Source organism: Marmota marmota, unplaced genomic scaffold (assembly GCF_001458135.2).
Source record: "Marmota marmota marmota unplaced genomic scaffold, marMar, whole genome shotgun sequence".
Taxonomy (NCBI): domain Eukaryota; kingdom Metazoa; phylum Chordata; class Mammalia; order Rodentia; family Sciuridae; genus Marmota; species Marmota marmota.
The window spans coordinates 6,555,663-6,570,408 of NW_026000222.1; the positions used below are offsets into that span (position 1 = coordinate 6,555,663).

Consider the following 14,746-nt stretch of genomic DNA (forward strand, 5'->3'; position numbering starts at 1 on the left):
AAATCGATAGAGCAGACACATGCCAGTTCCTTCCCTCTTCGGTGCAGCTTCGTGTTTTCCACTCATCCCTGAAATCGAAGACCACCTGTGCTTGACTGATCTGAGGTGCACGGGTCCCCACCTGCTGAGCCATGGGTGTGGTTAATCAGGAATTCCATTCCTCCTCAGCACTGGCCGTTTCAGATGGCAGGGAAGGGGCAAGAGCTGTTGATCCCATAATTTCCGGGTTCTCACCCGCAGTGGATGGCCTCTGGGTGAGCTGGCCAACTGGGTAAAGTTGCCAGAGGAGGTTCTGGAGTCTGATAGGCCTGAGTTTGAATCTACTCCACCAGCTTACCACTGTGTTACCTTGGGAAGTTGTTCTGCCTCTCTGAACCTCCTCATTCATGGAAGTCCCACAGGACCTTCCTTGTGAGCTTAGAGATGACGTGTGCAAAGAGGCTCCTGGTACATGGGGGTGTCCAGCAAATGCTCCAGTTCTCATGAAGATAAAACAGAGGCCACTGACTGGTCATCAGCAGGATCCACTTGCTCATTAGTAGAGAACCTGGAAGGAGACCACTGTCACCGTCACAGCTGAAATTCTTTTCCTAGCTGTATGTCTGATATCAGGTGAAATTCATGCATTACTGGACGTGTTAACAAGATTTTGAGGCAACCCATCTTTGAAATCTGGTCAGAATCTTCTGTGACCACACAACCTTGCATTCCGTGTGTGTGCAAAACCAGCACCACGTGGACCATGCCACCATCTGCTGCCGGTGGGAGAAGTAGCTGGGCTTACTGGCACCGCAGCCGAGCAGCCGCTGAGGGCCTTGATGGTCGAGCACAGTGAAGTGAGTCCTGGGGAAACAGCTTCCTAGGCAGCCTGTGGGAGCAGGGTGAGCCAGCGCAGTCTTTTCAAAGCAGTCCTTCCAAGGAATTTACACTTTTATGTCCTTGAGGTTGTAGGGTGGAATCTGGTCAGTTCTTAAGAAGCCACAAAAGCTTTTTTCCCATTGTCCCAGTGTGAAGTTCTGGCTTCTTTCTTCAGCAACCACACTTTCTTGACCATATTTTAACTACTTCCTTCCTGGTTAAACTACAGCTCAAATTTTTCTGCTGTCCTTTGTTTTCCTAATTCTCACTGCATATGTGTGTTATGGTTCAAATATGAGATATCCCCCAGAAGCACCTGTCGACACAGGAACATTCAGAGGAAAAATGATTGGGTTATGAGAGCTGTCACCTAATCAATCCATCCCAGTCTGAATGGGCTGCAGTAGGTGATAACTGTAGGCAGGTGGGGCGTGGCTGGAGGACATGGGTCACTGGGGGGTGTGCCCTGGAAGGGTGTGTTTTCCCTGTGGCCCCTTCCACCCCACCATGAGCTGAGCAGCTTTCCTTTATTGGGTCCTTCCCCCAAGATGTGCTGCCTCACCTTGGGCCAAGAACATTGGAATTAGCCGTCTGTGGACCGAGACCTCTGAAACCACAAGCTCCAAATAAACTTTCCCTCCTCTGAGATATTCTTGTCAGGTATTTTGGTCACTGTGATAGAAAAGCTGACTAAAATCATCTGACTAAAAGCAGCCAGCAAGACCCATGCCACAGTCTGAATGTTGTGCTGCCGTGAAATTTTCTCCACCAGATTGATTCATCCACCATATTTCAACTCAGCCTCCACACAAAGTCTCAGGGCATGGACAAAATATAGACAAGCACCTTACTGGAACTAACGTGTGTGGCCTCTTAGCAATTTCCAGTGGAGTCCTGATTTCCATCTGAAACCTCATCAGCATGATCTTTTTTGTCCATATTCCTGTGAGCATTCTGGTCTCCATTGCCTGATAAGCTCTGCTTACACCATTCTTAGCTTTTGTCTAGCCTGCTTCCCCAAACATTTCTAAGCTTATCTCCTAAACCAACTCCAAAGGCTTCTGAACCACATGGTCAGGTATACTAACAACAGTGACCCCACTGCTTGGTACCAATTTTCTGTGTCTCTCAGCTTTCTGTCACTGTGACAGAATACCTGAGAAAAACAACTTAAAAGAAGGAAGATTTTTTTTAGTGCTGAGTAATATTCCATTGTGTATAAATGCCACATGGCATTTGCAGGCAAATGGATGGCATTAGAGCAGATTATGCTAAGTGAAGTTAGCCAGTCCCTAAAAAACAAATGCTGAATGTCTTCTTTGATATAAGGGGGGTGACTCAAAATGGGATAGGGAGGAAGAGTATGAGAAGAAGACTACCACTAAATAGGGAAGCGAGGTGGGAGGGAAAAAGAGGGAGAAGGGGAGTTGCCTGGAAGATGGAAGGAGAGCCTCGTTGTTATACAGAAATCACGTATGATGTTGTGATGAGAAAAAGAAAAAAAATGTGTCACGTTAGATTGGATAGAGAGAAAGGATGGGAGAGGAGGGGAGGAGGAGGAGGGGGGATAGGAAGGGCAGCAGAATAGAATAGACATCATGATTGATGTATGTACATTCCATGTATGTATTATATGTCAAAATACATTCTGCTGTCGTGTACGACTAAATAAATAAGTTAATTAAATAAATAAATAAATCACGTGAATCAAAAAAAAAAAAAGAAGAAGGAAGGTTTATTTGGGTTCTGTTTCAGAGGCTCTGCACTGTTTCTGCGTCTGTGGTGAGGCAGAGCATCATGGTAGAAGGATGTGGTAGAGGAAAGATGTTTGTCTCGTGGCATCTAGAAACAGAGATAGAGAGCAAGAAAAGGTCCAGAGACAAAATATATCCTTCAAAGGCATGCCGGCAGTGACCCACCTCTTCCAACAAGGCCCCGCCTCCTGAAGTTTCTATCACATCCCAGTAGTGACACCGCCAGGGACCAAGCCTTTAACACGTGAGCCTTTGAGGGAGATTTCAGATCCAAACTCTAACAGGGTAAAAACTGCACATTCTTTTAATTCAATAAGCACTTGTTAAATTCCATCATGTGAAGGGTTCTGAACTAAGGGCCATGAGGTATATATAGACGAGTGAAGCACCATTATAGCTTTTATGGGATTGTGTCAGTTACCTACCGCTGTGTAACACATTGCCCTAAACTCCCCACCTTAAAACAGTGCATTTATTATCTCACATTTCTGTGGGTTGGGAATCTGGGTGTGGCTTAGCTGGGTACCTCGGGCTCCCAGTCCCCCACAGGTGGTAGTAAAAGTGTTGGCTGGGGTCATAGTCTCATTGGAGATCACCAATGTGTCTTTTTGACAAGCCTCAGTCTTCACTGACCAGAGACATCTGTTCCCTGCCTTGTAGGCCCCAGGGTTGCTCCTGGTATGGAAGCCCACTTCCTCCAGAGCCAGTGCTCCAAAAGAGACAGCAAGAGAAGGTGGCCCAGACAGAGCTGTGGTCTTTTGGTCACCTCACCCTCTCTTGAAAGTGACATCCCATTGCTTTGGAATAGAAGCAGATTGCGAGGTCTGGTCCTCACTCAAGGGTAGGGGATTGCATAGGGCTTGAAGACCAGGCGAGGGGTCCATGAGGCCCATCTCAGATGTGGACCATCACAGGGGTCTCGGTCACACAGAAAGCAGAGAAGGCGAGAGTGTGCACATTCTGCAGGGGCTCATGAGAGACTGTAGCTAGCTGGGGATTTGGGGAGGTCCCTCGTGGCGGCTTGCTTTTGAGATGGTCCTGGGGTGACTGGATCCTCGGCAGAAGGAACCCTGGTTCTACCCCTGTACTCGGTGTCTGGTTCCAAACCCATGGCTGATCTGAAGCTGGAAGTCATGCCGGGGAAGTGGGCTCTCTCTGCAGACGCTCACAGCAGGTGCAGGCGGCACCTAAGAAGGTCAGAGCATGGACAGGAAATGCAGAGGAGACGTTTAGGACTTCCAAGTACAAGGCCATCCACGACCATCGTCCAGTCACACAGCGGAGGCTCTGAGGGGACCGACCGTGACCTTGGAGGAGCACGCTCCACAGGAGCAGCACATTGTGCATCAGAAGGCAAAGGAGTGGAGGAATTCTAGAACACTTCACTTTAAACACAGCAGTTACTCTATAAAATTTGGAGTCCTTCAAGAAAGTGGAACGTCGGCCATGGGTCCATGTTGAGTTCTCAGCACAAGAAGAGCAAAGGGAAGGTGCGCTAATGAGGCGCAACTGCTGGTCTCGTACTCCGTCGTGTCAGTAAAACACACACCACTTTCAGTTAATTCATAAGGACGCAGCTGTTTTGCCTTGTTTTTACAGACTGACTGGTAAGCGTGGCCCTAGCAGAGGTCCCTCTGAGTCACGATGGAATTGCAGTCCGTAGCTTTGCAGCAGGGTTTTCCTGTATTGGCCTCTGAGAAAAACTGAGTTCATACGTAGGTGAGAGCGTGCCTATTTCTGGAGGCAGATGGATTAAAGGAACTGCAAGAGAGTGGCCTGCTCACTTTTTTGATGTTCAAAATGAACATCTGTGGCTTACACCCTATTAGCAAGGAATGTGCTCCTCCTGTCCTTCCAGCGGAGCTGGGGCCTGGAGAGTCTTGATTCAGATTGCTACCTGGCCCTACCTTTCCCATTAAAATACAGCCACTTAAGTCATCCCTATCTTTCCCATTAAAATACAGCCATTTAAGTCATCCCTATCTTTCCCATTAAAATACAGCCATTTAAGGGTGTGGGTCTGAATTTGGATTATAGTCCTGCTCTTAGTGCTGGTGTGCCTTGGACAATTTTCTTCACCTCTCTGAATCTTCATTGCCTCACCTGCGAGATTGAGATGCTGTTTTCTACCTTGCAGAATTTGTTTGTGATACGGTATCAGGTGGCAATTTCCTGATGCAGTTCCTGGAATTCTAGGTGTTTAATAAGTGGGGTTCCTTTAAAAGTATAATTTAAAAAACAAAGCTCTCAGAGTATCACCCCAAGACCCTCCAGTCGCGCCTGTTGAATGATTACTAATGACCCCAGGAAACCTGTCCCATGCTGTTTTCCCTGAGACGGGAAGCTCATGCAGGTGAGCTCCGTGGCTTGATTCCTGTTGCCACTTAGAGTTTCTCCTTCCCTAACTTCCCGAACTCCTTCCTCAACTGAGTGACTGAGATTTCTTCAGTTTATCCCCCTTCACTGTAATTCCATTATCTAAAAATTCTCTACACACATAGTGACATCGAGATGGGATCACCCCTCCACACCACTCTTAAGCATCCACCTTGGCACCCCCTCCCTGGACATTTCCCTGGTTTCTCACACAGTAGCATTGCCACCACCTCGAGTTAATCCGTATCAGTGTTGTGATTGTCACTGGGACGGTGGAAGATGGTTGGGGTTGGCGGCAGGGCTTTCAGTGCTTGGTTGCTGTCAAGCCGCTGGTGAGGCAGCCTTGACCGTGGTGAGGAGCACGCGGCAGAAGAAGCCCGTTGGCTTCAAGGCACTCAGGAAGCAAAAAGAGAAAAGAAGGGGCCAGGGTCACACTGTCCCCTCCCCGCCCAGGGACACAACCTCCTTCCACTAGGCCCCACCTCCTAAGGATTCCGCCACCTCCCGGGGAGCCAGCCTGTAACTCTGGAGCCTCTGGGGACGGCCCAGATCCTAGCTGCAGCGTGGCTCTGTGTGGGTTCTCACGTGGGTTTCTTTGCTGTTAGGCACCTACTTTTCCTCTTGAAGGACATCCCTTACAGTTTGGGGTGTGTGGTGTGTGTGTCTCAGAGGCGTAGCCTTGGACTGAAACGGCCTCCTCCTCACCCCCGCCCTTGAGTGGCCTGGCGCTGGGTGGAGAGCCTGACCGACGTTCTTTCTGTGCACCTTCAAAATGACGCTGTGTGACCGCCCTGGACTTGGGCCTCCTGTCCAACGTTGGCCCTGGGGAGGGAGGGGAAGCTCTCTTACCTGTGGATACACGAAAGCTTCGCTTTGTCTTCGATGTCATGAAGACCCACTCTCCCTTCATCGTTCTTTCTTCTGCTTAACTTTCCGCAGCTCCTGAATTTCAGAATTGAGGTCTGTGTCCGGTAGACTGATACCGTGTCCCCAGAGATGCCCAGTCCTCACGCCCTGGGCCTTAGGTGACATGGCGGGGAATCAAGGTCTCAGAGGGAACTGAGGCTGCCCATCAGCTGCACTGAGATGAAGGCAGCAGGGTTACCCGGATTTCCTGGAGGGCCCAGTGCCGTCGAGGGCCCTTCACTGTACAAGAGGGAGGCAGAGGAGCCGCTCTCCCAGAAGTGCCAGGAGGGACCGTGAGCAGGACCCTGCTGCCCGTGGCCGGCTCTGGGGAAGAGGCAGGGCCTGAGCCAGTGCAGCCGCCTCTGGCTGCTGGAGAAGGCAGGGAAATGGACCCTCCCGCCAGCCTCTGGGCGGGAGTGCAGCGGTGCCTGGGTCTGCTCCCGCTTTTCTTCTTTGGATCCTGCCTCTGCCCTGTCCTCTGTGGCCTCCTGAGAGAACCCTGCAGCCTGGTCTCAAGTCTCCTGGGCCTGTCACGCTGGGCGTGACCCTCCCGTGACGTCTTGCCCCTGCTCCTGTGCTCTAGGCGCTGGGTGGTGACGTCAGGTCTCCGGTCGCTTGCCCTCCCTTCACTCCTTCAGTTTGACACTGTGAGAAGCTTTTACTCCTTAAAGCTGGTTTCCCACGATCTTCTCTTCCTTCTCTGTGGTTCTCGTGTGTCCTTCCTCTCCCTTCTTATTTCCAGTGTTTTCAGTTGTCGTCTCTCTTAGGTCGGTGTCACTTACAGTCGGCTTCCCGTCCGCAGAGTGCAGCCCTGTGTGCTGTGGGATCTGGGGTCGTGAGCTCAGCCTCGGCAGGGACTGTTTTCCTGGGACAGTCCTCATGCAGTCCCGGTCTCTGTTCTCTCCAGAGGACTCTGACATTCGTTTTGATGGGATACCTCAGGGTTGTCGCCAGCTGAGTCCAGTTTCATGTTAATGTTTCCGAGGTGGAGATCTCCCTCCTGTGTGGGTATGATAACTCAGCACTTCAGATCCACATGCAGAGCAGGCTGGGAGTTTCAGTTTCTCATGGGAGATTTTTCCTATAGCCGAGATGAATTATTTGTTTGAGCCACGTCTTTGACTGTGGGGAGGGGAACAGGTGGCAGAGAGGCTGTGCTGGTTACTGGTGGAGTGGATCAGCACAGGTGTCTGTCTCCACATCTAGGACTCTAGCAGCCTGGCCACACGACCGTGTGAACTCACCCCAAACTCCTGGGTGCCCAAGAAGAATGGTGTATGTGGGGTGGACACGTCTGCTGCAGGAGTGGGACTGGAAGGAGTCAGAAAGTGTGAAGGGCTGCTGGGGTCAGTTGACCCAGAGTCCAGACTCTGAGTCTCGGATGACGCTCTGGCCTCTGTGGCCAGCATGCATGTGGCAGGGGTCAGCTTCCGAGTCTGGCTGCACCATAAGCTCTGCTCTCCCCTGTGCTCTGCAGAGCTCATACCCGACTGCTCCAAAAGCCAGACGGCTGTTCCTTGGAGGGCGTTAGCCAGAGGGCCAAAGTCAGCTTTTTCACTGCTGTGACTAAAAGACCCGGCCAGAATGATTTTAGAGGAGGAAAAGTTTATTTAGGGACTCACAGTTTCAGGAGTCTCTGTTCATAGACAGTCGGCTCCATTCCTTGGGGCTCGAGGTGAGGCAGAACGTCATGGCGGAAGAGGGTGGTGCAGGGAAGTAGCTCACATGATGATCAGGAAGCAGAGAGACTGCGCTTACCAGATCCCAAATATATACCCCAAAGACATGCCCCCAAATCCCACCTCCTCCAGCCACACCCTACCCACCTTCAGTTATCACTGAGTTATCCCCATCGGGGGATTATTTCACTGAGTGGGTCAAGCTTTCATGACCCAGGTATCTCTCCTCTAAACCTTCTTGCATTGTCTCACACATGAGCTCTTGGGGACACCTCACATCCAGACCGCGATGACAGTTGCCTCGAGAGGCAGCCTCACCTGTGTTCAGGGCTTCCTGATGTGGGAGAGCAACCTGGATCTTTTTCTTTGGGGGTTGGAGGAAGGTGCTGTGCGAGAATTGCTATGTAATGAAGCAAGCAATGATTGAGTGCCCCCTGTATGCCAGGTATCATACTAGGCTCTGAGAATATGGTGGGAGTGAGCGAGCCGTCATTCTTGTCCGTATTAAAATCACAGCCTAGCTGGGCAAGCAGTACCCCTTTAGTGGCATGAAGGGGAGGAACGGAAGGCTCTTGGTCTAGAATTCACCATCCCTCCTAGGAATGGAGCCTGCAGGTGGCCAGAGCATCCTCTGCTTCCTTCAGTCCTCACTCTGGTCCTTGAAAGTGGGTGCTGTGGTCCTCCCCATGGAAGAGGAACCAAGTGCTCTCAGTGTGTCTCAGGTCACGTCCCTGGGACATGGCAGAGCCACGGCTCCCAACAGGTTTTCTTACTCTGTAGGACTTGAACCCAGGTCTAGCTCTGATGCCAAAGCCTGTTTGCCATGAGCCACCAACAGGCACTGTGAGGGTCTGGGCTGAACTCAGGACGGACAAGAGTCCAACTGAACTGAGCCGTGGAGAGAGGCTGCCGACCTCACCTGGGCTGCAGGCAGCTATTTTTCCACACCTTGTAAACGGCTCAACTAGCAAATGCCACAGGAGGATTTGTAGAGATTTTCCAGGGATTGCCCGGCACCCGGCCCGTCTCCCCGGTCTGAGCCAGTGACCACAGGCTCCTTATTGACTCCTCTGCGTGCTTCAGGAACGGTGTCGGGAGGCTTGGGTCTGATAAGCATTCCCTTCCTCGGTGTGGGCGCTTGCTTGTGTTCAGGGCAGACTCCCTTCACTGGCAGGGCAGTTTGCTCACCTCTGGCCTCAGGGCCTGGCGTCCGGCTTCCAGGGCAGACGCTCATCCCTGCCCCTTCACCTCTGCCTGCAGATCATGAAGGAGGTCCGGCGAGCACTGTGCAACGCGGCCACGGACGACAGCAAGCTGCTGCTGCTCAGCGCGGTGGGGAGCGTGTTCTGCAGTGGCCTGGACTACTCCTACCTGATTGGCCGGCTGTCCAGTGACCGGCGGAAGGAGAGCACTCGAATTGCAGAAGCCATCAGGTAAGTCCTGCTCCTGTTGGGACACATCGGGGTTCTAAGGTTTCCCCATTTAGCAGACAAAAAAGTACAGGTTGCCCAGTTAAATTTGATTGTCAAACAGTGGAACATATTTTTAGCATAAGTTTGTGCCAGTGCAATGTTTGGGATCTACTCATGTTTAAAATGATTAGTTATTTATCTGAAATTTGGGTTTTAATGGGCTATCTTGGTTTTATGTGCAGCCCTAGTCCTGCCTTGCTCTCCAGGTCAGATCCCACTCTTATTAGTCTTTTGATCAGAAGGAGACTTTTTCCCGACTGAGGCCCGTGTCGGCTGATGCCCATGTGTTGGGCACTCTCCTCCTCCTGGAGGTCCCTGCTTTGCTTGTCTGGACGTTCCTGGGTCCTGGACCTGAAATGGCTGGTTGTCGGGGTGGGGGCAGGTGCTCTGGGCAGCTGAGCATCCTTAGACCCTGTGGAGTGGAGCGTTCCCCTCTCTATTGCCTTTGGGTAAAGTTGGGGTCCTGGTATGACATCGGTGTCCCCTTTGAGACACAAAGTTTGCTCATTTCCCCATTCTTTATAAATGTGTCCAAAGCCAGTGAGGTGACTTCTAGCCAGGCCACTGAGCTGGTTACAGCCATCCCTCAGCGTCCACTCCAGCAAGGGCAGATGTGCTCGCTGCTGTACCTGGCTCAGGGAAGCAGACCAGAGACACAGTTTAGTAATGTCCCCTGGTCTCCTCAGAAGGGACACTTACTTCATCCTGAGCCTAGGCTGTACGTGGGGGATTTTCCGGCCTCCGGCCTCACTGCAGTCTGGCCACGTCACACAGCAGGCGACACTGGAGCGCCTGTGCCTGTGTTCCTCGTTCCCGCGTCCCTCTCCAGGGAGCGCCTGCTGATGCCCTTGCTCAGAGCGCCACATGCTTCCTGTTGCAGAATGCTTTCCAGAGGGCACGGGAAGCCTGGTCACCAGCTCTGTGCTGCCCCCAGGCCTGCAAAGCACAGCCCAGCCCCAGTCACAGGCAGTGTGTTCTCTGCTTGGACTCAGTACTGGCTTCTCCTGAGTTGAGGGGACCGGCAGCTTCCCCATGATATTTCCCGCCTCGGTAGTGGCCAACAGAACCCACTTCAGGGGACCCAGCGCTCCCCCTGCCAGCCTGGCTCAGTCTTGGTCTGGGTGTGTTGCCATCAAGGCCCCCGCTGGATCTCCAGACGCCTGGGTGCACCTGCGTGACCTTGTCCCTGGCTGTCACTCCACTCACGCTCTGCTCAGAGCAGGCAAACCTCGTGCAGCCCCCCAAACATACACCCACATTCAGTCCAAATCCCAGACTCTGCACATGTGACTTTACTTACAAAAAGGGTCTTTGCAGAAGTTCTCAGTCCTGAGATGAGGTCCTCCTGGAATAGAGTGGATCCACACCCAAAGAGAATGCCCTTAGGAGAGGAGACAGAGTGAGCAGGAGGAGGTGGCCTAAGGCAGAGAGGGAGGGAGGGAGGCATTGCGAGCCAAGGAGCTCAGGTGGCCCGCGCCACAGGAGCAGCCAGCCTGCCCACCCCAGGCTTGGGACTTGGGTCTCCACAAGGAGGGGAGAGTGGTTTCTGTTGTTTGGAGCCTGTGTGTGGTGGCCGTGACAGCAGCCCTGGGAGACGGCTGCTCCTGGGGGAAATTGTCACATCTCAGAATGTCCCGCCCGTCACTTGGGTTCTCCTCTCAGGCAAGCTCCATGCCGACCTCCACTCTGGCACCCTAAAGGTCACTCCTTCCAGGGCGCCCTGTTTATCTGCTGGTGGGGTCTATTAGCAGGGGATCCCTGACAGCTGTCGCACAGTGGCCTCTGTCAGTCGTGGGTGGATGTGATGAGGTTGTCCAGTGGAGTTGTGGGGTGGTGCCAGGGCACATGGGAACATGGACTTGCATCAGTGTCACTGTGGGCAGGAACCCCAAACAGAAACAGGGGCCCCAGGAGGCTGGAGCCCCCACATGCTCGCCCACCCCTGCAGCTTTTCACCACCAGTGAGGACAACAGCGGCCTCTCCCCAGCCTCCCCCTGCATCTGCCTCTAGATCTGTTAAGGCTGAGGGGTGTGGTCCTGCCTCCTGTTCCCCATAGCCTCCCCTTCAGGGTCACAGGACTGACATCCACACCCTTCTAGAGAGTTGGGAGCCCAATCTAGGGAGGTGGCGGTGTCAGGGGCAAAAAGGGGTGAGAGACATCAGCCATAGGAAGCTGCAGTGGAGACCGGTCCGGGGTCTGGGTCCTGGACTGGCTTCGGACGTCTCCAGCTGGGAAACCCAGGGAGCCCCAAAGCAGAGCCCTGCATACAAGGAGGTGCCAGAGCCCCAGTCCCACCCAGGGGAGGCACCTCCAGTGGGACGCAGACCTCACCGTCTCAGCAGCCAGCTGCACACGGGGCCAAGCCTGAGGCAGCACAGGGGCTTCCTCCTCATGCTTCAGGGGGAGCGGGGGCTAATTTATGGGCTGTGGAGGTGGGAAAGGGGACATCCCTTGGCTCTCTTGTTCCCTGCCCTCAGAGCATGGAGAGGCAAGAGGGCTCCTTTCCCAAACCCAGCTGCCTGGCAGCCCCCGCGGGAGGTCCTGAGGGAGCCGGGGCAGCCCATCTGCTGTGGCAGAGTCCCCCCCCGGCTGTGATGTGCAGCACTGACCAGGAGGTTCCTACACAGGGGTCGAGAGTGCTGAAGGAGGGACAAAAGGACAAGACGGAAAAGGTGGTTGTGAGGAGTGGAAGGTGCGGAAGGAGGAGTCAGGGTGTCAGGAGGCAAGACTGACAGCCTCAGCACCGGGGAAGAGACCCAGGCGCAGACAGTGTGGCTGCATGGAGATGAGTGCTCGGGCCACAGAGGGACTGTCAGACCCCGCTCAAGATAGGAGTCTCAGGCTCCCACTCAGGGGTGCACCCCCGGAGCCCAGGACTTCTTGGTGGGTGGGCTTCCAGGGCAGGGCCTGTGGCTGAGCTGAGTCCCGCCCAGCTCCTGCGGGTTCCCAGGTGCATGACGTGTTTACAGGCCCAGCCGTGTCTTGTGCAAGAGCTTCATTCACAGTCCAGCGGGGCGGAACATCTTCTGGACGTGGAGCTGTGCCCTTTCTCCACATGACCTGCGGACGTCCCTGGCGGTTGTCCCATGCTCTTGCAGGGCTGACCCGGGGCTCAGACATCTCCTGAGCAGTGTTCCCACCCGCTCCCCCTCCTTGCCTAAGGAAAGCAAGCACACAGGGCGGTGCTGGCTCACTCTGCAGGTGTTTGACGGACTAGCGGAGGTCGGTCGAGGAGCAGATGTGGTCCATTCCCAGAAGCCTCTCCCCAGGACCATCCTGAAAGAGGCTGCCCTCACCTGAACTTGGCATGGATGGTGTGGTGTCTTGTCCAGTGTGGGGTTTAGGAAGGTGGCATGGGCTAGCGGCACCCACAAGGTGTGCGGAGGCAGCTACCTGGACACTTTTGCTAGTGGTATGGCCTTCAGCTCTTCTCCCGTCTCACTAAGGCCACTGGCTCCTGTGGAAAATGGGAATCATCACATGATGGCCCTGGCCTCCCTGGTGGGCTGCCCACTGAGGAGCAATCAGGTTCCCTGCATGAGCGCTCCTGGCACTTACCAAGCCCAGAGCATTAGAGGTGAAGAGTCACAATCATTTTTGTTAGGCCTTCAGCCATGGGACAGAGCTGCGCGGAGCCTGACTACGGGGGGCTCCCGAGACCCCTCAGTGCCGGTTGCTGAGTGCATCTGTGCTCCCAGGCCTGGTCTGCCGACTCGCCTCTGAGACTTGGCAGTAAAGGAGCTGCCTTCAGGGCTCTGGTCAAAGAGAGTGGTTGATGGCTCACAGAAGAAATGCCGGTGCTCCGGGTGACATCCGCACACCCCACGAGCAGTTTGCCTTGAGTCTCCCTTAGGGTGTGTGGGCTGGGCTTTGTCTTTTAATTCTGATGCAGGCCCACGGGGAGCCAGTATAGGTGTTTCCATTTTACGGAGGGAGAAATTGAGGCTCCAGAGGAGACCTGGCAGCCTGTCCACTGTTCAGTTAAGGGGCAGAGTTGCTATTTGACCCCACGTCTTTCAAGTTTTGAATTCGTTCCCCTTCTGCCACATCAGAGCAGCCTAGCAGCTGGTCAGGCAGCAGCTCAGGGCTTGTGCTGAGCAGAAGAAACTCTGAAGGCCGGGGTCAGCCTGATGGCCCTGGAAACAGGGAAGATGGCAAGCCATCTTGCGAGCCCGGCCCTGCCGTGGCCGTCAGATCAGATATCTGAGCCGCAGGCGTGTAATGCAGTATCCTGTTTGCTGTCTGGCTCCCACATCCCTGGGGCCCTTGAGATAGAGATCTGCTGCCCGAGGTGAGAGAATAGGAGGGGAGGGCCATCTTCACAAGGCGTTTTATACCAAGGAAATGAAGTGAGGGGTAGAGAAATGAACAGGAGCAGCACTCTCAGGTGGAGAGTCTGAGCCCTGTGTGCTCGGGCCCCAGCACCCCGCTTCATGGTCCCCGATGCCCTTGCCCAGAGCTCAGAGGGCTCTAGAGTCCTCAGGGAAAGGCTCTCAGAGGTGGGGGCTTCGGTTGATTCCTGAAGGACTGTGGCACAGATGGCAGAGCCAGGTAATGGGGACATCTGGGAGGCCCACCAAAGGGTCTTGGCCGTCAGGGACCCTGTCACTGAAAATGTCCAACAAAGGTGGGATGGGGCTTCCTCAGGACGTGGCGCTGGGGGTTCTGTACCAAGTAGAAGAATTGGCTCAGTGAGTCGGAAAGTCCTTCCCAAGTCTGAGGTCCACTGTTGTGGAATTGTATTGGCACAGGAATGAGATGTCTGCTGAAAACCACCAAAGCCTGGGGTCCCAAGGATCCTAGGAAGAACCCGCATCCCCGAAGACGCCAGATTACACTGGTGAAAAGCAAGCCAGTGACTAACCTAAAATCTCACTGTGAGGTTGGGAAATGAAGCCAGGGGTCGGTTGCCAGGGGGTCGGATGCCAGGACTCCTTGTGGGGGTACCTTTTTAGGTCAGCTGCAGTGAGGCCAGCAGTGACCGAGGTAACTCCATCGTCTGAGACCATAGGATGCCCAAGCCTGGTACAAAGCTGTGCACTTTCATGATGCCTTGCATAGGTCATGTGACATCCCTGGTCCCAGCAGAATATGAAGTGATCTCACAGTAGACTCCAACGCCAGCATGTCATTGTGATACCCACATCTCTTGATGTGAGTTACGGGAGGATCATTAACTTTCTATTAGTTAAATATTGGCTGCCATAACTCAGCTATGATAGAAGTTTACTTCTTGGTTATGTAGACCTGAAACAGATGTCACTGATCATCCTGTGGCTGTCATCCAAAAGAGACTGAGGACTGTGGCTCCACTCCTGTCTTCCCGGACTGCGTGCTCATTTAGATGGCAGGGCTTGGAGGACTGTGTGGTGGGAGACTGAGCACCTGGAGTGGTTTCTACTCCATACCTAGTTGTAGGGGAGGCTGGGGAATGTGTTCTACCAGCAGACTCAGAAAAAAGAAAGAAGAGATGGATTTGGTGAAGAGTTAGAGTCCTTGCCTGCAGTCCTTGCTGTCCTTCTGGGAGACTCATGTATTTCTTCAACAGCTGTTCACTGAGCATGAATTTCAGTATTGATGGAAACCCAGCAGTGCCCCGGGCAGACCTAAGGGTATCCTTAAGGAGCTAAAAGGAAGAAGGATTCCAAAGCAAATGATTCCAAAGCAGATGATCAGTAGGGTAGTTGCAAATTGATAAT

The 14,746-nt window shown here is 53.5% G+C and overlaps 1 protein-coding gene across 1 annotated transcript in view; it reads left to right on the forward strand.

Moving 5' to 3' along the window:
* The window catches only part of Cdyl2 (chromodomain Y like 2), a 157,277-nt gene that overhangs the window by 129,709 nt on the left and 12,822 nt on the right, over window positions 1–14,746 (forward strand). The window contains exon 4 of the mRNA XM_015496290.2: window positions 8,834–9,006. Within this exon, the coding sequence (XP_015351776.2) occupies window positions 8,834–9,006 (173 nt within the window). The remainder of the gene's footprint in view (window positions 1–8,833; window positions 9,007–14,746) is intronic.